We start from the raw sequence: 27,390 nt of genomic DNA, 5'->3' as shown, positions 1-27,390 counted from the left end.
ACATAGGTGGTATTGCTACCAAATTTTCAAGAAACTACATATGTCAAGAGTTCTAGATTGAGTCTCCATCTGTCAATTATTATAGATTGAGCAGTTTTCCTGGTATATGGGCTAACATCACTTCTTAATGGCTGGTGAAGATCAGAAACATGATACAAATAACAATTTGAGGTTGCTTTCACCCCTAGTTTGAGTAGAATGGTTTAACCACATATGGGGTAACATTCCAGGATGAATCCACTCTATGGGTGACAAGGTTCAAATTCTTTCCAAAATTCTCCACCACTTACTTTGCTTTGGCATTGTTCCGTCTGATGTAACTCTGTATGTGTATGACAGCAAAGCGTAGTCTGATATAGGCATCCCTCTGTTTGTAGCTTTTCCAGCTACTCTGAATGATGGAAGCAGCCAGATCTTGCTCCTTCAAGTGGAATAGTACTCTCTTGGCCAGGAACATCCGTATACTTTTCTGGTTGTGATAAATTATAAATCAAAACATTAATACTATTAAGCGCCAATCTGTTTTTGTCCATTCACTTTGGCAGAGAAAACCAAAATAAAAATTGTTTGTCATCTGGCTTTTGTGGAAACAACAACTGTTGTTATTTGTTTGAAGTTACACAAAGAAAATGGTAGCTGGTTTAAAGAAATTTGTAAATTGACTGTTAGTGAACTTCGAACAATTCATTCCTCTGTTACAAGACTGTACACATGACTCCATTGTTTTTTCAATTTTACGAGGCAGCTACTGAAAGTTTTCATGGCACACCACCTACCTCATATACATACATGTTTTCCTACATATACCTCTGCAAAATTTTTGCCAACGACAAGAATCAACTTCCCCAGTGAGCAACAAGATTGTACTCTGTGAGAACTAGGAATACAAATGCATTCACTGAGGCAATTTTCTCTGCAGGAGAGTGATTCCTCGTACGTTGTACTTATCATTGACAAAAACAGCTACTCCATGTCTCACAGATTGCTGACGCAGACAAGGCCACATTCTCACCTGCAACGTAATTGTCGCCTCCCTGACTTGCTGGTATCTCCGCTTGGCCAGTATTGTTTTTACCCATCTCTGGATTATGTTGATTCTTCTGAGCACCTCCTGGTGCAGAAGCTCCTGGAGTTTCATTCGTTCACTCTCTCGTAAAAATATCTGTGAGTGTAAATGGCAAGTACACACTTTGGTTAGTCTCTGAAGTCTTAGATTATTTTCTTTCACTAAAATTCATGCTGGATAATCATGGATGTCTATTGGCAGCTAGTACTGGCTCACTCGAATGAGGTTTTAATTGAGAAATTGGAACTTTGACAAGTACATCGGGGTGAAAAACTTCAGAATTTTGTGAATAACCCTGTTCACCCCGATTCCCTGTAAACCGGTCCACAATCACCATTGATACATAACAATGAGTCTGGACCAAACCACAGAGGTGAAAGGGTTAAACCTTGCTTTCCTCTTAAGATGCATCTCACACTCTGATCCTTGGTAACCTAACACATCACGGGGAAACATATATACCCGAGGAAGAAAAGTGTGGACGGCAGCTAATTAGTCTTATTTGTAAACCCACGAGTGTTTGTGATGGCAGGTCTACTTGTGAAAAGAGCCCGTCAACCATCTGGTTTATCATTTCTCTGTATTCTGTTCCTGCCCACAATGTGGTTGGTCTATCTGGCAAAAGTCAGAGCACAGTATATTAAGGTAGAAAGCACCTCGTGGACAGACATTCGGACTCTCAAACTTTTACAATTCTCTTCTGATATACCACATGTGGGGGTTCATTTTAAAGCTCTTCGTTAAAGAAAACTTTTCACCAGCATAGTTTTTCGAAATTCGAAAATTTGTATTTTTCTCCATAGAGCTAACACAGGGATGGCGGCCATTTTGAATTTTTCTAATATCGGTAAATCTTGGGTAATTTGTTTCTCTAGTACCAAAATTTGCACGGTGACCCCCTATTTTTATTCTTGATTTTGAAAGAGAATGATTGAAAGATCCCTTGAGGAAAGTTAGAGCAAAAGTTTAAGTCTTTCACTTTCGAGGTGCATACTACCTTAAATGTGGCTGGCATACACAGACACAGAAACAAACACAGACAAACACACACACACACACAACAAGAAGTTTGCTATTACCAGGTACCACTCTGGGAATAAGCAAACAATAAGTCATAGTCATAATATCAGCATGCCCTACCTTTGAATCCCCTATCTGATAATGGTCTTTCTCAAGGTCCATATTCTTGAGAAACTCCTCAATCTTTTCCCTTGACACTTCAAATTCACTCGGCAGAAGAAACTTATACTGCTGGCAGAATTCCTATAATGATACAAAACATAAATCTGTCATTATGAATATATTCAATTGTATTTATATGTGTCAGAGACACATATGTATGTTTGTGTCTGTATATGAACTGGTATATAAGCTATACCACCTTATGGTGGTAGTATGAGCCTCAAAAGTGAAAGACTTTAACTTTTGCTCATTCTTTTGGAATATTCCACTTTACCATTTGCATATTATATGTATGAATATGTGGATATCAAACGTATCACTGGTATCCTTGGTACACTGGAAAGACTAGATCCATGACTCATCATAAAATACAGGTCAGCACGGTCATAAGTCACACATCCATACACATGACATAGAAGCTGTTAGCTTTACACAGGTGTATGAAAATGGTGCCAAAAAGGGGCTTGTACACTAAAGGGTTATTCCTTACAAACAGGACTTCCAATTTCATCAAAAATTCAGTTTACCAAGTTCTCCAGCGGAGTAAAATAAATAAAACTTAGAACAGCAAGAATGCAGTGGTTATACCAGTTGAAACATGCACTTCAAGCTGAATGACGCCGAATAAACGTATGATGAAAAAGATATTGTTTCAGACATGAATATTGAAATCCACTCCTCGAGTAAGAAATGAACAAAATAAAATTTACCATGAAAGAGTTTGGTGATTTACTGACAAAAATGGCAATGTATAACCCCAGTGGAGTGAATTTCATCAGAGTTTTGGGAACTGACAGAAATCGTGAAGTGAATACCTCAAATGTCCATCTGACATTATAACCAGCTCTTCTGATCCTCACAGTTTCTAGCATCCCTGTGTAGCGGAGCTGTCTCATCAGCAGGTCCTCATCCATGTTGCACGGCTCCTTCTTGGAGTTTGATTTGATGCAGCGCACAAAGAACGGGTTGGCTTGATTCAACGCTTCCATCAATTTGTTGAGTGAGATCTGTTGGCGAGTCAGATAATAATTATCACTGAGCACCAAGATTGCCTTTATTGGCAGATTACCGGATGATATGGCACATGCAAATGATGCAAAAATTGCTAATTTTACATAGTACTCAAAAAACTTCAGGCAAATTACTTTGGCTGGCATTGAATATACCTTTTTTAAGAGACATGCACAATTCTCAAAGGGGAAGAAACTTCAAAACATTTTTCAAAATATATCTGCTGGCATTGAGCATCCTGTTTCTGACAAAATGAAATCCCACTAGACAGAGCGACATTCCAAAAATGTGAACACTGCAAGCTGTGAGATTCTCAAGACTACAGCTTTGAGCTAATTTGTTCCCATGTGGCTGGCAGAGAGAATCTGGCTTTCTACTGAAATAGGAGCAATTATCATTTCTGGTGTGTCATTTTGATTCCAGAAAAGAACAAAGTGTTGATTACAGGATATTAGTGTTCTGCAAAGTTGATTGACTACAATGTACGCCAACAGAGGATTACCAAGTTCCTATAATTATCACTTCTTTTTCCTCAGTGATTTGCCACATTCAAAATTGGTGTCAGAGGCATCACTGAACAGAATCCACTCACCTGGAACTGTGATCCAACTGTAGTCTGCACCTTTTTAGTGCTATACCTGACACTGTGTAGGCTCCGGTGTGCAAGCTTCATCACTGATTTCAAGTCTTTCAAGCCCTGTACACAGTAAATATAAGGTTAGATTTACAGGTCAACTGGATGTATGTAGCTTTGGTATACTTTCCCACATTTCTGTTGTGTCTGTGAAGCTCTCTCTTTTGTTCTACTCACAAAACCAAGTTGAAATGCTCTGTACATCCCTATAACCTGTATATGCAATGTCTTACATTATTGTTGGTAAAAGAATTGCGGTCCACAGTGTGGACGTCATATGTTAACAACATTGCATATTTAACATTGTATTTCAGACACAATGATTTGTGTTTGTACGGCTAATACTTCATATTTCAACATCCTCTACGGAGAAGGATAAGAAAATCAATTTTGTGGAGCAAATATCAAGAAACTATACAAGTAATGACTTTCAAATAGCCAAGTACTTGGTGTTATTTTTGTAGTATTTCACAGTTTGTCATTACATTTTCCAAACATTTCCAATGTGTTCACATTTACCTGAAAATGATTACAATTTTTCATCCTTTGAAAACTGACAAAAAACTTTCAATCTTTTGACAGTGAGGAAAACAGTGCGAAAGGCACTGGAAAAGTTTAGATCCACTTGGGGACACATAGCTATTACTGAATTATCAATCTGAGTGACATGGAATGAGTTTCATCATGGCTAGACAATTCTGAAAGAATGTTTTAAAATTGATGTAAAGAATACATTTGCAATACAGATCTGAAACACACCTTAATGGGTCCATGTGATAATTTGAATGATTTGTTTTTCCTATGGGAAGAAAGAAAATATTGAATTGATCAGTCACAAGGCAATTTTAAATAGTGAGATTAATGCAGTGAGTTAGGTTGAATTATGCAGCCATGCTTCAAGCAGCACTACAGCAATCACAGGCACTGCTGCCAAATGGTAATTTACCCTTTCAACACTAAAATTTTGGAACAACTCTATTTGTTTCTGTGACATAGTACGTCCTCTACTAGGGAAAGTGGGGGATAAATATCTACAGCAACTGCATGACAAACACTGGGATCAGTACTTGTTGCTGAGCTTACGTCATTCCTGATATTTCCTGCACCGGCACACCTTGCAAGTTGCATTACCATAGGCAAGAACCATGAGATCGTGGGAGGGGTGGTCAAACACGGAAAGAGCAAAGAGCTGGTACCGAGAAGTTTTTTACAGCTTTGCTGATTTTGTAAAATATGTACTCAACCGGACGTTGGTTGACAAAAAGGTGTATAAATTTGGATAAATCAGTATGGATACTATGCATAATCCAAAAGAAATTGGTCAAATTCTGAAACATGAAAAAAAATAGTGTGTCGGCATCCAGGGGCCATCCTGACCATCCACTTTCAAGATCTAATGGTGCAACCGTAAATATGCAAGTGTGAACACCTTGTTTCCATTATATACAGACTTAAACTAGGCTCATTAAACTTCTGCCAATAGGCAGATTTTCATGCCAGCATATATTTTAGAGTATGCACTGCATTTACAATTTTTGAAAAGGTACAGTGTGTAAGTAAAATACTGTTAATTATTCTTTCCTGTTATGCTTGGGAATTTTACACCTTGAATTTAACTTTTTCTCACTGATAAGAGAGACCAAACCAAACATCAGACCTGAATGAGCATTTTCTTTTTGCTGTTACACTTCCGCCTCAGAAACACAACTTTTTTCACCATAGCAAAATGAAGCGCTGAAAGTGTAAATAATACATAATCCCACACACCATAACCAAAGTGGGTAGCCAAGTCCACAAAACTGTGAATTTATCAATTCTGGACAAATCAAGTTTGTTTCTTATTGCTAGAGTTCCATTAACATATAATTGTGGAACACATTATTGCAAAACTGAACTGTTTTGTAGCTGAATATTAATATCCATGGCATAATTTCTGCAAAGACTGTGTCCTAATGCAGCACTAAGACATACTGATTAGACTGCTTGTGGAAAAGAAAAATATTAAATGCCCATAATCAGAAGACAAAACATAGGGCCAAAGTCCCTGAAGCTACTAGAGACATGGATACAAAATTAAGTATTTCCTGACTGTATGAAATTATCTCACTAAGGTCATCCTAGGGACATGTAAACCAAATATTAAAGCTGTCTGACCAGCGGTTTTGAAAAAACAAGCGACTCAACAGTTGACAGAGCTCTGCTGTGTTATGTAGAGAATAACCTTTTGTGACACATGTATTGATGAAGAAGGTGGATATCTTTGATAGCTCATTTCAGGATGGCTTGACCAAAAATGGAAAAAAATTCCGTAAAAATACAGATTTGCATATTTCATCAGACTATATTAGTCTATAATAGCAAATAAACGAGAGTTAATTACATTCTAATTAAAGTAAACAAGACTTGCTTAAATCAAGATTTACGTCATAAAAAAAAAGCATATCTGTCAGGTTATAAAGAATCTTGAGCTGGTTATCTTTTAATATCAGTATTTTCATCCTATTAACCAAGCACATTTAACTTTCAAAGTAACATTGTGAGTAAGTTCTGTTGAATAAGTTGAGACTGTACGTACTCAGAGAAAGCACACTGAAGAGACAAATGTTTGTAACTTAAGAAGTTCAAGGTCATCAAAAGCATTATAAGGAATCATGTTACACTTTCATTGCACTGTTTACACAGATTGTATAATTGCTATAAATAGCACGAGGAATCTTACAGCCCTGCTTTACCATAAAAACCCTATCACTTTGACCACTCTTTTAATTGACCACTCTATTTTTTCCTCAAAAAGCAATCTTATTTTATCCTTACCACGTCAACCATAAATGGAAATTAGAACTTTCTCTATCTCTATTTATTTCACCACCCTATCATGACAAACTATTATGAGCAATTTCTTTTAGATAACATAAATGGTGGTTCAGAATATATCAAAGTTGGGATTCAGGAAAGTTGCCTTTACATGTTTTAATCCTCCAAGATGGTAAGCATTTCATTATGAACTGTCAAAAAAAGTTGAACTTTCTGATAATTCCACACTAAAATTATTTTGGCTTTGATGATTTCCTAATTAATTCAATTATTTAAAATCATATTAATTATTTTTTTCTGGGTGAATTGATAGGGTTTATACAGTACAAGAATTACATACAATGTTAGTCAAATTTTGACCAAAAATGACAAAAATATTCCTTAAAAATACACATTTGCACATTTCATCACAATTTGAACAAATCTAAGTTGGGTTATCCCTAGGGACCTGTACACCAAATAACAAAGCTGTCTGACCAGTGGTTATGAAGAAGAAGATTTTTTACCAAAAACACCTTTTTTGGCATTAATTTGCCTATTTTCAACAATATCAAAAAATTAAAAAAAACAGTTTCTCAAAATCATATTTTTCATCTACACAACAAATATCAAATTAGTAAGTACTGCGGTTCTCAAGATATTTGAGTGGACGGACGCCTCACAAACGGACATACATACATACATACATACATACATACAGACTGACGACGGACGCCGGACGGATACCCATCCCAATAGCTTCTATAGACTATAGTCTATAGTAGCTAAAAAACTTCCATGGTTCATCAATTTATCAAAACAGACTGATTTGATGAGCAGGCTGTTAATTTGATACTTTTGTGCTAGACGTCATCGTTGATGACAACCACTCGCCAAAAATAGTATATTAATCTCACTTGGACAGAGTTACAAATTAACTGCCAAAGATAGTATATTAATCTCACTTGGACAGAGTTACAAATCAGCTGACACTGTTGGTGGTCACACAGGGAGAAGTGAAATGATCCTATTAGCAGCAACTATACTTAGACTGGACAATCTTACAATGTGTACAAAAACTGGAATTTCTTAACGCCACTATCAAATTTAGGCTATCAGTGTGATGTGAAAGCTAATATCCCATCCCTCCCCCTGAAAAAGAACTTTGAGGTGTCACTCATAACTTGATGCGTTGGTAGAACTTTTCAAAATACATGCAAGTGTTACTATCACTTTATTCCCACTGACCCCTAAAAAGATACACCACTCTGATCTATGCACATAAAACAAATAAAAGCTGTTCCAAATCTTGGTGTCAATAGAGTTTGCTCTGAGTTTCTCTTCTCTTTTTTTCAAAAGGCAAAAGTAGACTTGTACTTTGTGTCATGTTACGATCTCGGAAAACAATCATTTCTTGTTTCCCTTTCCTTGAGGAAAGGTATTTAAGTCCACATGTACCATAACATACGGATCACTAAAGAATGAAATTTTCTGAGCAGATGCCAAGAATCTTGCTCAGATAAAAATGTTTTCTGTAATTGCCATAGCAAAAATATGGCTATGTTTTACATTTTGCTTGACCATCATCTTGGCAATTCTCTCATGTATAAGTGCTACCATAAAGCAGACACTTCAGTGCTGCTTTAAGGGGAAGAAATACTGTTATTAAAGCCTGTTATAGTGCAAATACTCATACAATCTCTTCACAAGCACCCACTGCACCCAAAGCACCTTGCCACCTGCAAAAAGTATACCCATTAGTAGGCGCAGCAATAGGCCAAAGGCTTATGAAATTTGAGTTTTACTCAAGTCAGAAGTATGTATGAGAATTGAGCACTGGTTTGAGAGATGATTTATATGATTTTGATGCTACGCTGCAGAGACATTTGCCCAAATGGTATGATGAGATGATGGTATTAACTATAGCTGAAACATGATCAACACATTTCAACAAACACATAAAACCACACACACATAAAAAGTGTAGACGGAATACTGAGTAGTTATTTCTGCTTCAATACAGCAATTTCAAATAAATTTGATTTTTGAATGATTGGGCTATCTAGCTATATTTACAAGCTTGACAAATGGAATCCTACTGCTGCTACGGTGTGGCTTGCATGCAGTGAATTTCTAACTATCAATAGTCAATGACATTTTCAACAGCCATATCTAAAGCATTATGTAGTCTTGCCTATTTCAGTTGCTTTCAATGGAGGAAGAGTTTGATTGCCCAAATAAGGGTATTAATTTGCATATCATTACCATAAATGCTGATGTCATACTACTTCATGATGTTTCTATTAAAAGTTAGGCTGAGAAGCTCTTTTCTCTTTGCATCAGGTTTGCTAAGACAGTAGAGCACGGGAAGTGAAAGAGAATGTTGCTATGATGAAGAGAATTTGAAAGCCCCTTTGATATATTTTTTTTCAATTTGAAGCAGCTTTTGTACAGCGATTTCTCTTAAGACAAGATGTGGAAAAAAGGTAGCACTTTCTTGAAAGATATACAAAGAAAAGGCCGGGCAAACCAACACACAATAACTATATAACATACATGAGAACTTTTCTCGCTTTCCAGAAATCATCGTCAGTGTAGATGGTGCGTCGTCGGGTCATGGTTGCGGCGCCCTCGTGAGGTTGCGAGCTTCCCATGATCTGAGCGTGGCGTTTGGTGGGTGACAGACACCCGGGTAATGTTTGATAGGATGAAGGTTGTGTTGGTGACGATGCAGAAATGGTACCGACTGTGCTGGGGTTAATGACATGCACATCATGATCAACACCACTATGTTTTCAAAAAAAATATGAAAAGAATGAAGAAAAAGACTGAAATAAATATAGATATTAAGATAAAAAAAATAAATGGTTAAAGTAAACAGGCAAGTACATTCACAGATAGTGATACATAACTACAGAGATAGACATTGTATTACCGTACAAATCACTGAATTAGCACCTTTGATCAAAGTCAGTGTTATCACAACATGAACTGGTCACATAAGAAATAGTGTTTAGTTTACCTTAATTTTACCAATCACCGTAGAAACAATGTAAGACAGGATATCACCATAAAGTACAGAGAATACTATTTTGGGTTAAATTTAAGTTAGCCAGTGTCTTCAGAATAAGTCAGCTGGCTGCAGAAATACCCCACAAATTTTAATGCACTCTTTCATAAACAGATTCAATGAGATGTGAGGACGGGCAAAAATTACAGAAACTCATCCACTGCACAAAATCCCGATGTGGATAAAACATTTACCACGAATCCTCTAGGATGAGTAAAATGTCAAAACAGAACTCAAATAATGGACAAATTATCCGTTCACTTTAAACTTGATTGCCATTAATGATTTTAGTTTTAGCTCTCTCCTCGAGGATTAGCAGGAATTTCATGGATGTACTATTCAAGTGTCTCATATGGATCTGATATGAATTCTCCTATGAGGATGTCTCAGATGGGAACAGAAGAAAAATTCTATCACTGTAACATCATTTGCACCGGGGTATACGTCTAATGGTGTAGTCTATGGCAAATTTGAGTTAAATCTATCAATATGATCAGATGTGCACATATCTGTACAATCTTGACATATCATATGAATACAATAAGGTGGTAACAACCTTTGGGAAATTTAAAGTCAACTTATACTATGGTGTGACAACACAGAAATACTGACTTTGATTCAGTTTTAAAAGCTCCAGTGTCTGGAACGAATCACAAATTCTTTGTTTTTCAGATTTTTTGTCATGCACATCACTAGTCATAGTGACTTTCCACGAAACATACAGCAAACTGAACAGCTCAGTGTTTGGGTTTGAATGGAGTTCAAGTTCTGAACACTCGATTAGCTCAAGCCTCTCTATTGAACAGACACAAGAAACTGTTTCATTATAACATTGCTACGTCTTTTGGAATTTCTAATGCAACCTCAACATTACAACTTAAATTGTGAAAAGCTATGACCAAATGTCTTCTGGACTGGCATTATAATATTTCTATCTGCTCTGATTCACAGGCTTTCTTCTTTGTAAGGCAAGACCACAAAGAGTGTAGATAACAATATAAAACTTTGATGAAGGTCCTTGCTGTTTTTCAAGTAAAACAAATGTTGTACAGAAAACATTTTGAGGAGTTGTCAATATTGGTGAAAACCCATGTCTAGCACCCATCATATTATATTTTAGCAACGTATACAGTGTATTTGCACTTTACAATTGCTTGCTGAAAGTCAAACTTGGTAATATATTAGCAAACTTATGGTGACTGACAGAGAAACAGTGGAGACAAAATGAGACGGCAAAATTCTGAAACAGATGGTGGTGGTATGGTGGAGCTACTGGGACTTGAAATCAGACCATCAGAACAACATGAGCCACACAAAAACAGAAACAAAGAGAAAGTGGAGAGAATGAAAAAGGTGAGATGATTAAGCGCACAGTGACAAGCCTTTGCCATTACAGTTTATTTTTTTTATGCAAGCGCCATATTACAGCCAGAGAGCTAGTCTGTAAATATTTGTTTCCCATCATCTTGTCTAGATGAATAACTTACTTAATCTTGTTCAGCATAGTGTAGCACGTAGCGACATGATAAAGATCACTGGGGTTGAATGTCAGGGTAAAGGCACAAATGAAAAGAGAAAAAAGGAAAAATTGAAAAAAAAAACAACGGAAAGGAAGACTGGACATAACAGATGACAACTGCAAACGTGATTGGGATCTCTTGCCATCACACATAAAAATTAAAAAAATCTGAATGAATGAAAAACAGAATTTCTAAATGTAAACAAAATGTTTGGGTTTCAAAATATAAAACATGGGTAAAATTAGGAAAACATATTTGAACAGCAGATTTGCAAATTAAGTATCTCAAGCCATCAGAATCTGTTGAGATGAATAGTGAGAAAATTTTGTAGTTTTCATTGAAAATAACCAAAGTTGAATCCGTGTGCAGTTAAGAGACCTTGAGTTGCAGTTTAATGATGTCCGTGTGATGTGAGTTTGAACACACACTGGAACTTTATGATTGATATGGTTACAGCAGTTTGAATTCAGCTTCATAGATTTTACTGTTACATCAAATGATTTTACGAGAGTAAGGAACACTTATTATGTTACACAAACATTATGGAGATTATTGACATTTATGTTGTTTTTGGGTCAAAGGTCATGTAAGAAGGGGAGTCGACTACAAGTTGCTTAATTAAAATGCTATATCGAGAAGTAAGTCTGCATGTTAGAATCGATGAGGAACAGAGGCGGTATTAGTATTCTAAGAATGGGTGACATTTGTCAAGATGGTCAATTCAACCCAGTAACGTGTTAACATTCCCTACTACAGAAATGTTACAGTGCAATTGTCACAAACAAAGTCTGAAATACAAGTGTTACTGTCATTGGGACAAGTATTACGGTACAATTAACCTAAAGGTAAAAAAACATGGATTACCAAACAGACGGTAAATATCATGTATATATTACATTTATGGTGGGAAATTAAGTGTGACACCAGAATTGACAAGTGCTGGCTTGCTGTTGGAAAAATCATACATTTTTCAACAGTGATGCACTGCAGTATTGCATGGTAAACACTTCTCCCACAGCTGGATGTATAATCACTGGTAAAATGATAGCAGCAGCACTCACTGTCTGAAGTGAATTCATTGTGAAATTTAACCCAACTTGATATTTCTGATGTTTTCAGAAAATGAAAATGTCCTGTTTTTTGCAAGCTTCGATGAAGACCTGTCCATACTGGTGTCAAATGAACTTCTTTCATTGGATGTCACACAGTACTGTAGATTTCCCATAATTCATTATGATTTGTACCCTCGGAGATTCCTCAGTGAAGTCTACCATGTCTCCCATGTGTAGACAAATTCACAGACTGTTTATCAAAATTTTGAAAACGTACTTTTATGCATGCCATTCTTCTCAATTCTCATTTTAAATGATTTGGAAAATTATGCATAATTGAGAGAGGAGATAGCATTTTTGTAAAATTTGCCACAGATTGTGTCCTCAGCCATACAGAAAAATGTGATGGAAAGTAGGGAGACTAGTTGCACTTGTTTTATGAAACAAAAGGATATTGATTTTTTGCAATGGAATAGACAAAAGAAATTTGCATGCTAAGTTTTCTCAGAGAATGACCCCTTCAGTTCATCATGACTTGCTGCCCAAAAAGCAAGGCATTATTTAGTACCTACAGAATGTGACTTTTATGGTTGTTTAATGGTTATTTTGAAACTTTCACTTAAATTTCTAAACATACTTTTACTTGATATTATTTAACAATTATTCTGATGCTGAACATTAGCGCTTACATGCAGAACTGAAAAAGTTTTTAGAAAAGTAACCTTCAAGGATACAAATCAAAGAGAATTGTGGGTAATTTATTGTACTGTGTGTCAGTTTTATCAGTGTCTTCCAACACAGGGAAGGTGCAGTTAGTAAAACCCAACGATGGCTACATTATAATTGTGACCTGCATAAGATGATCTCAATACTTACCCTAAAACGGACCCTTCCTTGGCAACACTTAGTCTTTTTTGTATTGATGATGTTTTAGGTTTACCTGCACAGAGAACAGTGACAAATATGGTAAATTTTAAACATTGTTTATGTCAGTGTGGGCATCTGTACTTGTGTGCACTATCTGGCTCCATGGGAGTTACCCCTTGATTTGTCTCAGCAGGGAGCTCAATTAGAATGAAATTTCTTATTTTTTGGAGAGAATATAAATGTGAAGTGTAGACATACAAATATTTTCAGAAAATTTCAGGTGATTGCTCAGGTATCACAGGATGCTAACAGTGCGACATTTGGTCTGCACTATTACACTGAAACTCAAAAGCATTCACTCCTCAAGCAGAGGTCCATCAGAAATTTAATTTCAAATGGTCAAATTAAACTAATATCAAAAGCTGGTCCCGCTAATAGTAACATATTTGTACTGCTGTGTCAATAGAGTGTAGATAAAATATGGATCTTGTACTGTACAAGACTGACTTATGATAACTGGAATTTCTTATGTTGCTATAAACAGGACGCTGACAGAGTACTATACCACAGTATGAACTGCATATGCTGTTAAAATGGAAAAGGAAATATGAAAGATATAAAGTTGTACAATTATTTCATGGTATTCAATACAAGGATTAGAGGAAGTTTGCTTTCTGCCGCTGAGGGCGCTCTTCATTTCTGCAGTACAAGCATTTGGTGCCAATTTTGTTGAAATCATTCCTCTCTACAAACGACTTTGAAGGGCTTGTTACTTTGAGGCAAAATTCACACATTGTCAACTCTTTCTGCAAGAGCGTTGTTGAATATTTATCAGTACATGTATTCCATTTATGTTACAAAATTAAGTTTTTATAATGGTGCACCTTGTCATATACACAAATTTGTAGACAGGGCCACTATATTGCACTGATAGGATGTCTTGAGCTTCCAACATACAGCCTTGTTTTGCACCATGGTCTGCTAGAGTTTAAGCAACACCTGAGCAGCACATACTCTGGCGTCACAATAATTTAATTGGCACTGAATAACTTCAGGGATTGCACTATGTGGGGCACATGATCTTTGAAAATGGCTTCACAATGGCCAAAACTTTCACATCTTTGCTACCCATCAATGATTCCTGGGCATTTTGGAGAATATCTTCCTTGGGAATGGAGAAAATTTTCAATTGCCTGTAGCAATTTTTAAAGTTCATAATTCTTACTTCCTCTTTTCCTGAATTCTTTTCCGGCACCCCTGAATGCTTGAACACTTCGGAAGAAAGCCCTGACGATGGCCCAGCGGAATACAGCCACTGGATCAGCACCGATGAGTTCCCTCAGGAAAGACATGTTACTGTTCTTCAGAACAACTACAATGTCAGGTCTCATCATGTCGTTGTTCTTCTCACGAAATTCCTGATCAAATCAAGAGAAAAATGACAACCTGAGCCCTTTCACTGAAAATCATTAGTAAATGCCTTTTGTTTTTGATCATGGTAATTGTTGAAGAAACGGGGATGAACAGGTTAAAGCTTTTATCTGATGAACAATGTTCAAGTTTTTTTTTGCTTACATTTACAAATGCCTGCCCTGGTAAGAAAAGTGTTCAACAAGTGCAAATGAAATTTTTGAAAAAGAAAGTTTAACATGATTTCTGTTAATTTCCATGAAAATTTACAACATGGTGTTTATACCAAATTGTCTGTGAGGAGATAAATGCACAGACCTTCTATTTTCATTTGTCTTCTGAAAGACTGCTACAATAAGTGAGAACGTGAAACATATCTGTAGCTTTGGAAAATGAAAACTACTTATACAGATATCTCAACACTGGACTCTTTCACAGCTTGTTACTGGTTATGCAATGAAGCTTCTCTCTTGTCCAGGACTGTAGGTGTAGTCTGGCTAAGCCAGCTATGACTTGTAGCTACACAATACCTAGTGGCTTTACTTAGCCAAACAATTGAGGGCATGTCAGTGAAAAGCAGAGATAGAAACTTTGTTTTGAACCAACTGCTGTGAAAGAGTTGATCTCAACACAAGAATTTTGAACACACATTCATGTTTTATTATGTTTATCGCCATCTAACTTGTAAAGAAATTGCCTTTTCTGTACACTGGGACATGGTCAGTAAAATTCAAATCTGGTTTCTATAGCAACAGGAGCACACAACATGTACAGAAAGGAAAGGAGGGGTTGGAGAACTTTTTTGACATACCTTAGCTTGGTATTTGATCTTGCCAGCGTAGTGGATGATGATGAAAGACGCTTCTTTCACCGGCGGCAGTTCAAAACACTCATGGTTATGGTGATGTCTGTCAAACTTTGCCAGTAAGTTGTGACCATACTGATCAGCCTGTGGAAAACTACATAAAATACCAGTATTACAAACAAGGAAAGGTAAGAACATTCTGGTATGTAGGGACACTTAATGTCAAAGTTTGTTAAAGGTAGTTCTTATGCAGTCATCATTTTATTTGTTGATATTTTTTGGCTCTGCCATGTAAATTTTTAAAAAAATAAAAGTATGAAACCTTTTTGTAGAACGGGTAGACAAACACAGAGGACACTCATACAGACTGAAAAAAAAGAGATTTACCAGAACTCATGTTTTTGACCTTATACTACCATGTGACTTACAAGTACTGCTAGTTCAGAATCTCTCAAGGTTATTTGGGCCTCTCTCCCTCTTGTTTTGGAGGGTTGTGGACCCCTATCTACACCATAGTGCTCCTGGCATCAGCCTGAAAGCTAACAGGGATCATTGTATCAGCCTGGCAAACAAGATGTCACCCCACTGTCACTATATATATATATATATATATATATATATAATATATATATATATATATATATATATATATATATATATATATATATATATATATATATATATATATATATATATATATATATATATATATATATATTTGACAAGACCAGCTTGAGTCTGTCTCACAGCTAGAAAGAGACTGTGAGTATAACACAAACACATTCAATAGGATCAACACTTGTTGCCAGCTGCTCGACTTTACTTGTACTACTTTTGACTTACTTGCAATCATCGTCCAGGAGATGAAACAATCCGGTAGGTCTCTTGGATAACAGATTCAGACACGACGTGTTATCAATGAAGTCAATGTTGTCCCATTGAATGCCTTCTTTCTGGTATTCTTCCTGCGCGGTGAAAGATCAGAGAGAGGGAGAGGATATGGATTACACCTGTTTCCTGATGTCATCACTCACTGTAAACACTCTCATGTGAAAAAAATAAATGTTTATGCTAAAAAATCTATTTGTGCATTTGGAAGGAACAATTGTGCTTACAAAACAGTGATAATTTATCAAGTTTAGTTTTGTTTTAAACCCAAACAAAAATTTCCTGTTCAATTCCTGAATGCAGGTCTCTTGTCTACCTTCCAAGAGCCTATGTGTATAGTATACCTCATCCCAATATGTTGTTAGACTGTAAATGGCTGCATTTGTGGCTATGGACAAATTGATAGAGACTGTATGCATGCTTACAACTTTTTAGAAGAGCTTTGAGGAATACAGTGTATTATATTATTGATGACAGAAGAATTTGGGTCCATACAAAATGGTATTGACGTATTGGTATTACGGTATGTATACCTAGGGTTTCATATGCCCCACTGGCACAAGTAAATGTAGACTGTAGTTATTGCCCCTTTCAAAGATAACACTGCAAGTAATGTGGTTGACAAAGCATCAGACTACTAGGACACTGGGCTAAATCACTGCATCATCATTGAAATGCTGTCAGATTCTATCATTTTGAACACCTCACAGCCATCTGGGTGAAACAGACATTTCCTGAATGAATAAACTGTGTAGGACACACGATACAGAGACATCCTGTATATCTTCCCCTGTGACATTACATTATGCAAGACTTGCAGACAGACAGATATTACACAAGACTTGCAGACAAATCAATAGACTGATGTATAAAGTGTAGGTCACAGAGGTGACGTGTAATGTGATTATACAACGTGTTCTTCATACGTAATATGTCTGCTGGATTCAGTCCCAACATGGTTTGTTTGGATTGGAGTTTCCTGACTCCAACATGGAAAACGTAACTGGTGTCTAGGTACAAAATTCACACATGTGGAAAATTGCCTTCCATATAAAACAGACATTTCAGACAAATATATTTGCTCTGCTCAGTTTGTGTGGTGTACCTCGAGAGGTTATGCTACCAAAGACAAGTATGTGTTTTATAACTGGGTACATTACCTGAAAACTTCATTAATTCTGTTTGAGTTTATGAACTCACCAAAATCACTGAAAAATCACTTATTATTATTAGAAAATCACTGAAGTGTGATCAGATGGAATATTCTATGATCAAGATTTCCACACAGGCTGAATGGTGTTCTAGTACCAACATATAAAGCTATATAAAGCTATTGTACTGTACACATGAAGTAGTCATTCCATCCAGAAACAACAACTAATACTTATCAGGTTAAAACATCTATTATAGTTGTCATTTGGGATTTGATAACACGATGATACAAAATTACAAATTTACGCGTGTCTGCCCAGGGATGCTATTGTTTTGTTGATAGGAGGATGACTAATGTGAAGATCAAACGCCACATGCTGAGTGAAAAATTCATTACTAAAATCTAATGTGCAGACTGTTTGTCAAAATAATTGGCAGCCTGTCACTTTGCAGACTTTTAATAATACACTTTCAAGTGAGACGGCATTCACATCTATCCATGTAGGGATGGTGTTGTCAGGGCTTTTGATGAACAAAACTGGTCTCTGGGTTTCAAAAATGGTTGCAGAGTCCCACAATAACATACATTCATTGATGAATCAGAATAACACACTTTCCTTGGATGGTGCATTGCCGGGATTAACTGATTTTTCTAATATTAAACTATAGTCAGAGCTCTTTCCCTGAAATACTATCATGTAGATATCTTCTTTAAAGATGTAGCTTCAATATTATGCTGTTTGTAACATATTCAAATAGTAGAGTCACCTGTAAGTACATGCTAACTCATAGGGACCAACCATGGACTGTAGAGGGGACGACTCCTGTCTATGGACCAATCAAATGGAGATTAATGCTAGTCAGAAACTGTGACACAAAGGTAATACTGGCCAAATACAAAACTTATTTCCAATAGTATTGGGTTTAACGCTGTCCCTACAACACCATGCACTCTAGGGTCTGTTCATTTGTTTTTCTAAAATGATAAAAATATAACAGTATGATGCTGGGTGTCGTACTGTTGTAAAACCAACCACCTCCAAAGAGTTCACATACTGCCCTCTGGTGGCCAATAAAATTTGAATATTTTACTCTGTACTTCCATTTCCTTTGCAATGATAGGAAGAATGTTTTTTTCTATGTTCACTCAAAATGTCTGACAGTTGAACTTTTCATTGACTTAAGTGAAAATTCTTGACCATGATTAAACAGTAAGTACAACAGCCTCATTGGCGCACCATCAAAGCCATCAATACTACAGGCACTGTTGGACTACCAGTCTGGCATTGGCACCTTTTGGTGCTGCTGTTTGGTACAATGTAACTCAAACTTGACGTTTATATTCTATTGTCAAGCAAGTTCACATGTTCAATAACATTATACAGTGCATAAACTCGTCTATATGTATAATGTCTACACCATTCTGTACAGGCATGCATGCTGGGTAGATCGAGTGTTGTGATATGTACTGAGCAAACCGTTCAATGCATGGGTGTAGAAATGTGAGTGTGAGGTTTATGACAGACTGACTGAATTTACTCCATATGTTATGCAAGTGAATAAGCCCATAAATGACAAGTTAAACTGAGAATTTTGATGGCTGAAAATGTGATATGTATACTTCGACACGCTGATGAACTCTGACCTCTGACATACATGGAAAGCTAAACCGAAACATTTACCAAACTGTTTTGTATGCTACACTCTCATTGAACAAATAATGGGCATTTATTGTGCAAAACATTCATTTTTGATGAATGATTTTGCAACATTTAGAGGTTGTCTGTGCATATAAACCAGCTGTTTTTGTCTTTGTTGTGAAAAATGATCTCCGGGCCGACCAGATCACAGAATACTCATGTTGTGTTTTCTGGAACATTTCAATGACCTCCTACAAATGTTAATGATATTTGTCAAAATCCTTTATGAACCCAATGCCTGCCTTCAATGAGGGAACCATTACGCTTTATTTTTCTGAAACAGAGCATGCTCTGTGTGATTTCGTTTCATGCCACTGACACAAAGGCAGGCAGTGGGCAGTGTAGCGGCTTTGGTTTCAGCAAAACATTCGCCCTATGCTGGCTTGACTGATTCCAGCATGTCAAAACCTGCTGTTGCAGAATGATTGTGCGCTGTTTTTTTTTAAAACATGCAGTAGTGTTGAAGTAACAAAACGACAGTATTCATTCATCAAAGTCTACATCTTTATGAACAGCATGAACAAATGAAATGCACTTTTCTTCTTGAACATGTTGACAGAATGTCGGATTGTTCTTATGTAAACACATAACATGGATATGGCCACTGATATTAACTTCTCTCACAATCCATTCATCACCATTACAAGTCTGTGAGGAAACTTTAGCTGTTCTTCTATTATAGAGTATCTTGTCAGTCTGTGGTGTAGTTACTGATTTGCATTTCTCACTGATGAGGTTGAAATCTTCTATTACCAAGATGGTGAAAACTTTGTGACTGTTGCAATTGGTGGTATTTAAGCTTGCATTATAATCTCTGTGATTTCAGTCAACATGACTTAACAATTCAATCTACTACAAGGACCAAGATGAGAAAACTGGCTGCTTTATATTACTCCAATCTCTTGGCAGATATCAATGGATAACAAACAGGATATTGCTTTAGGGGTCACTTAAGAATTATGTCAAGTTTATTCTGACTTGCCTGTTCAAGTTTGAAAACGTGTTGATTGAAGTAGTACTGCAAGTGTTCATTGGCGAAGTTGATGCAGAATTGCTCAAAACTGTTCTGACCGAAGTCTTCAAAACCAAAAATATCTAGCACACCGATGGAGTTACCCTGAAAGAGAGAATACCAAGGTATTTAGGACAGTCTGGAAATGTTAGTCCTAAGATCATACTTGTGGAAACCATGTTATAGTACCTTTTTTTCACAGTAAATGTCACCGGTCTAGCATTATTCTCATAACAGCATAGGCATTGTGCAAAATGTCACTTTGTCTGCCCTCACATCTTTAGGAATCTACAATGGCTGAAATAATTTGTTTTAATCAAATATCATTTAGTATGTTGCATGTATCTGTATCATACATACAAACATATATACATCCATACACACACACACACACATACACACACACATACATACATACATACACATACATACATACATACATACACATACATACATAAATACATACATACATACATACATACATACGTACATACACACACATACGTACGTAACTACGTACACACACACACACATACATACATACATATACATACATGCATAAAAATACACAGTGAAGGGTTGGTAATATGATATTCACCATGGTTTATACTATTAAATCTGCAATTGAGAGTAACGATACAAAGTACTGGTATAATGTCTGAGAGAGAGCCATCGCCTAGTTTACAGCGATACACTGTGCTCATCAATCTAAGTCCAGAATGCCAAGCATCTCTCTCCAAGGGAGATACAGTCAACAAGGCTGTTGTGTATTCCACCACAGCCTATCAACTATCCCTATTCTTTGGCCTTGTAAGGCATCCATCTCTCTGGGCTTTACATGCAATACAACAGTCCCTGACACTTTCAGAACAAACACTGCGACATGGTCATCAAAACTGCATGAAGGAATAATAACCTTTTCAAAATGTGTTATATTTCCTTAGGGATGCCCGTATATGGGCTAATATGGTGCTCTGCTCTGGGAACAGCTTTGAAAATCAATCTTTTTCACCTTGTTTCAATTATTCAGTTCTCGTTTTTTCCCCTCACTTGTCCATAAATCATACTGAGTCACCAATATAAGACTCACTAAAATTCCCTTCTGAAAAGAGACACCGCATTTAATGTGCGACACTGAACTTGCTTATTGAGCCAGTGAACTTCCTTAAGGTCACTATTCAATAAAGAAGCCTCCTTTATGCTACAAATTAACTGCGATGTAGACGTTTAAAAATAAAAACATAAAACAAAGAATTCTTTGAATATACACATGTATCATGTTAGCCATGTCACAGAAACGTCATAGCTATCATAAAACTGCACACTATTTCTCCAAATGTAAACGATGCATGCATATCAAAATTGCACCTCTCCAGAAAGGCGTGGCAACAAGATTTCTCAGCATCCAAAAATTATTACATTTCCATGAAATTTATCAGTATGTCCCCTCATGTTGTCGTCTGCCCATAACTAGACTGCTTGTAACACAGAGCCTCAAGGACATTAGATGTCGTGAGACATCATGAATTTAATAAATAAACTCCATAGTCATTATTCATAATTGCCATGGTATAGTTTTCATTTCAGATGAAGGAATCACAAGAAACAATATCCACTCTGATTAATCTGCTTATCTTTCTCAAAATCTCCCAAATAGCCTGTCTGATCTATTCCCTTCAGAAGAATAATATTATGATTGAGAGTGGGAGACGATGACTGATGGTGTAATGAGAGACTGAATGCCTAACATGCAAGGGGTGTTGGAGCTCAGCTTCAGGGCCGACAGAAAATGCATCTATTGAGAATACATACACTTCTGATGCAATGACGTGCAAAGTGTTGAAAACAGAAATCAATACTACTCATGGAGTTTGTTGCCATGGAAATCATTGCCATCATCAGCGTAACTCCGCCACTTAACAACATTTACTACTATTACAATAACTGGCCAGATCCAATATCAATATGTCTTCTGCGAATATCTAAAATAATATCTACTGCCATTGCTATCAAAAGAAATCATGCAAGTTTGCCTCATGAGAATTTTCCTTTAATGCTACCAGATCTGACAAATTCATTTGTAAGAACAAAATTTAATGTCATCATCATCATCATCATCATCATCATCATCATCATCATCATCGTTTGTGTCATTGTTAACATCGTAATCACCACTCCCACAATATTATCATTGTCATCATCATGACACCATTATCATTTTATCATCATCATCATCATCATCATCATCATCAAATCATCATCATCATTATCATACGATCATAATCATCATCATCATCATCATCATCATCATCATCATCATCAAATCATCATCATCTAATTGTCATCACATTCATCATCAGAATTATCCGTATCATCAATACCATCACAACTATCATCCTTCATATCATTTTCACCACCATCATCTACTTGCTACTACCATACCACTTACGTGATGTTCAGCTTTCATTTCATATCTTGACATGAGAGCATGGTTGACTTGCAAGACAATCCAGTCAAATAAGGCACTATATAAACACTTGGCCAGTGCATCCCTATTGTTTACAGCCTGTAATGGAAATACACAGACAGATACCAATCATTATTATTGATGTTTGTGAACGTCATCATCTAACTATTCCACTGATAGATAAGGACACAAAAAGGTTTGGTCAATCAAAAGAATAAGACATGTATTTTCCAGAGTTTAACCACTGTACAGTTTCCAAATTGAGATCCGAGCCAAGTTCCCATTTCTTGATATCCAACACAGCCCGATATCACACTACACTATGTTTCAAATTGTTTCCTTCACAAGTGTGATCACTGCTGCCTATTGGTGTAAAACTGTAGCAAATATGAAACTCCCATACAGAACACCAAACACCACTTCTCAGTTGCTTAAATCCTCAACTTTACAACTTACATCATCAGTAAATTGACAGAATGCCCTCCCCATAATATCTTTTGGTCTAATCCTAATGCTAGTGAATTTATTTTGACTTGAGTACATCTCTAACAAAAATAAGGATGTAAAATTGAAGGTGTTGAAAAGGTCAAGATCGATTTGAAAGTCTTCATTAAAGTGCAAGGCTGCACAATCTTCGTCTTGAGAGGTTGATGCTGGGACAGATAGTATGCAATGATCTTGCAAGGTCAAGGGGTCAATGTCATATCAAAGACCAACTCGTACTAACAATAAATTTACTAGCTGAATAGAGGAATTCTTAACCCACTGACCTCTGCTATTTTGTAGGGCACAATGAAGATATCCCCTCTTGTGACAGATTTCCTGGTTGTCAAGGCTGCCAGCAGCGTTTCTTGCTTCACCTTCAGCAGATCGGAGATGACTTTGACGAGGCCCACGTTCTTGACCGTGACGCCCTCATCCTTCTCCGACTTCTTGCGGAACTCCACATTTCCAAGATGCAGAAGTGCCGAGAGCACTGCAAATATCCTATTGCAAAAAATGAAGAAGTATTTGGCACTTGTAATTCAACACCACTACTTTGGATCTGGCCGTGTATCAGAGTACTTGTGATGGTTCATTGGGTTGCAGCACTGTAGCTGTGTTGCATCATGTCCTTCTTGTTTTCAAACAAAAATGACAAATATAATATCTCTTACAATTTATTGCAGGAACGTACTTGGAGTAAACCTCTGACATGAATAACACTGCAACCAATTTGACTGAGGAAACTTTCCACGCACCCCTGAGCTTTGATTTCTAAATTTAAATCTTGATTCAACAGTGCTAAATTTATGGCTGCCCTGTCTCATGCAACTTAAAAAAAGTGTTGCATGGAGTTCCACATACAACAACGAAGTATATGATTTTCTTGAATATTGAATAAATATTCAAAGATACACTGGCAATGTGTAGCAGCTTGGACGGTTATGTCTGATAGGCAGATGGTCATTATTTACAGCAACTTAAGGGGTCTGCAACTAGGCTGTTCTCTACCTGATTGGCTGTTGGAAAAAATTCAATTAGAAAAAGTTTCAGCCAACCAATTGGCTAAAATCTTCCGAGACACTGCACATTAGCCCACTTTACACAATATACTCGGATTATGGAGAAATATCAGAGTAGCAGCAAAGGAGCAGAGAAGGCACGAATATTGGAAAATATCATTTATCTGATGGTGTTTCAAATGTTTCCATTTTTCCACCTGAAAGATTCACAGTAATTGCCTGTCAGACTGACAGATGTCTAACCCTGGTATCCAATCTGCTGGAAAAATAATCCTTGGGGCAGTGAAAACATTTAATATCAGACATCAATCAAAATCTGGCACATTTTCTCTAATTTCAAAATGAATATTAGTCTCATGACAAGACAGACTGATTTATGTTGAAGATAGGAGACAGTATGAGTTAATATATGGCAACCTGAGGGTAATACTTCTCCTCGTATTTCTTTGCTGACATCAGGGTAGTGACTCAACTTCACTTCATACGGGTGGGCCAGACAAGCTGTAGCAATGCTGGCAGATTGCATAGCACACAACAGGGTTGTACATGACACTGATTCAACTCAATGGTTATGGGATCTGGGGATTTACAGCCCAACAATAGCTGTATCTTTTTCCTTTTTTTCATTTTTTGATAAGATCGTTTCCAATAAAAAGCAAATTTAACGTAAAATGCTTACCGCACTGTGACCACAGAACATTTTTCAAACATTGATAAGAAACGTAAGACTTAGATTTTAACAACCAAATAATCTTTGACTTGCAAGCCAAATATGGCTGCTGTGAGAAAGTATGTAAAATGGTGAACAATAGAACAGAATCTATCACCAAGGATTGAAATGGTGACATTTTCAAAGACAATATGGCTTAATGGAATCAAGAACATCTCTTCAAAGATTGGATGGTGTTTTTTGGATAAGTAAAATGCAACAAGATATAGCAGTATTATGTATAGGTATATTTCTGTGAATTTTTTGTGTACAGAGACTGGGCAAGCCAAGCAACCCAAAGAGCTGCACTTCACTTTACTTGTTTGAGAAAGGAAAGTAATTGTCTGAGAGTCAATATAAATCTGCAACTAGTGTAACTGCACTTTGAACAGGTGGCTGAGTCTGGCAGACAGAATGATTGCACGGAGGTCAAAATGATTGGGCCTGTGAGAATTATCAGCAAACTTGCATGCAGAGTAATTATTGTATAAAGGTGGACCACAGCAAAGAAAGTAGAGGGGGAATTACCCCATCTACTGTTTATTATCACAGTGAATAAGACATTTTCTCTAATCAACAACCACATGCAGTTTTTACATGCAGTTTTTAGACCTCGGAACATATCAGTTCAACCATACCAAAACATATATTATCCTTGGTGACCTTTCACCTGACCTCTGACCCAAACACTCCCCACACAATAGCCTCTAAAACAGCTGATTTGTCAGTTTCCCTGAAGCTACCCACTGGAAGCAGAAGTTTGTTATCATCGCAATCCACTGTGACCGTAATTTATGACCCTCCAACAATGAGCTCGTAAAGCAGAAAACAAGACCAAATGACGCAATCGGTAATGTAGTCACCCATGCTAGACTGATGTACATGCTCCAGCTTGTCATCACCACCACCAGAGGGCATACCTCATTAGTGGGGTTTTCTCTTCACCTGTTCCATTACAATAAATCACTCTTGATTCGATTTTCAATCATTGCATCAATAATAAATAATACCAGGTGGTGGGTGGTGTAACACTTGTGAGTGAGCAAAATTGACATTCTTTTGAAAAAATTGACACACACAAAAAATCTGTTAATCCATAACTGACTGTAGAGTACAAATGTTTTTTTGTCTGGTAGGTGACAAGGTTCTCTGTGATGTCAAAGGTCAACAATCTACCTGGTAATTTTATACATTAAAGGATTTTGGCATAGTACCACTTGAGAATTAGTTGTTCATTTTCTCAAACAAGTCTAGGAAATCTAATTCAGGAGAGTGCTGAAAATTAGAAAAATTTTGCTTTGACAGAAATTGTGGTAAGTAATGAGTTCTATACTATTCACTGGAGCAAAGAGCTATCATCACCATGGGTGACTGCACTCGTTGAACCACGTAAATAGATACAGACATCTCTCACAATGTAGCTTTCCTTTCTAAAATCTGTGTGGATGGTATCTGGGAGTTCTTGCTTAGTTGAAGAGTGCTGGATATTAGCCTTCAAATATGTCCAAAATATTCAATGGCAAAATTGAAAATTACTGTTATCCTTGTAGAAAGTAGTAATCAACGAAGCATTTCAAAATAGCTGCCTTCAAAGGGAACGGTACATTCACAGTAACTTTCACAGATAATGATCTCCAAAGCAGGATATTGATCTTAAAGTGCAACATGCCACTTGGATTATCATAATGTGAAGATGAGCTGGCTAGCAAAGCCACTAAAAATCCTTGATTAGCCATTCTGGAAGGCGGAGGGGTATGGAAACAGGGAGAGTGATCCATGGGAATGAATCAGAGTGATGAATGGAAATAGGCAGAGAGATCCCTGGAAGTCAATCAGGCGACGGATGAGTAATACAGTTCAAATGCTGTCATTCCTAGCCATTTACAATTCACACGCTGCACTGGTGCATCATGGGAATTGAAAGGTGTAATGCTTCTTGAACACCTGATGGAGGTGAAATATAATAGCTAACTTCCTCTGGTTTTTCATTTACGAGATGGTCTTGAAATATAATTTCTCTATACAGAAGTAGTATTACCATAAGACAGCAAAGGATCAAAACTCACAGAAACATATCACCATTGTATGCCGTGCAACACAGACATGTATCTCTCTCTTTTCTACAAATGCTCTGTGAGAAGTTCTGATCACTCTCCTTACCTCTTCATTGTTTCTCGGGAAAAGCCTACCATTTCCATGGATTGCTTCAATCTGGAGAATTCATAGACTTCATCCACTCCTTCTAGTGTGTAAGTTTTACTCTACAATGGAAGAAAAGTGGCAAGTGTTTGGTAAAACAGCGTGGTATGGTAGTGTTAGAGTATTGTGTTGTCTTGTGTTGTAGTTGAGTATAAAAGTGCTGGGAACTGATGTCTAGAGAAGCGTATCATAGTGTAATGCTGTGTAGTGTCATGCTGTGTGGTTTAGAGGTAAAGTGATGTAGTATAGTGTTGCACAATGTCTTGTGGTTTGGAGGTGACCTAGTATAGTGTAGTGTAGCAGAACTGTGGCCTGGTAAAGTGTAGTCACATGTAGTGTTGTCTGGTT

The 27,390-nt window shown here is 36.9% G+C and overlaps 1 protein-coding gene across 1 annotated transcript in view; it reads right to left on the bottom strand.

Moving 5' to 3' along the window:
• LOC139121411 (unconventional myosin-IXb-like) overlaps positions 1–27,390 on the bottom strand; it is a 77,177-nt gene that overhangs the window by 14,118 nt on the left and 35,669 nt on the right. The window contains 16 exon segments of the mRNA XM_070686249.1: positions 291–469; positions 1,013–1,162; positions 2,207–2,329; positions 3,064–3,255; positions 3,852–3,956; positions 4,653–4,692; positions 9,243–9,473; positions 11,244–11,291; positions 13,205–13,268; positions 14,421–14,613; positions 15,417–15,564; positions 16,254–16,375; positions 20,133–20,267; positions 22,612–22,728; positions 23,400–23,616; positions 27,004–27,104. Coding sequence (XP_070542350.1) covers positions 291–469; positions 1,013–1,162; positions 2,207–2,329; positions 3,064–3,255; positions 3,852–3,956; positions 4,653–4,692; positions 9,243–9,473; positions 11,244–11,291; positions 13,205–13,268; positions 14,421–14,613; positions 15,417–15,564; positions 16,254–16,375; positions 20,133–20,267; positions 22,612–22,728; positions 23,400–23,616; positions 27,004–27,104 — 2,165 coding nt within the window.

The sequence above is a fragment of the Ptychodera flava genome, chromosome 21 (assembly GCF_041260155.1).
Source record: "Ptychodera flava strain L36383 chromosome 21, AS_Pfla_20210202, whole genome shotgun sequence".
In the NCBI taxonomy this organism is placed as follows: domain Eukaryota; kingdom Metazoa; phylum Hemichordata; class Enteropneusta; family Ptychoderidae; genus Ptychodera; species Ptychodera flava.
This window is presented reverse-complemented; position numbering and strand designations above follow the sequence as displayed.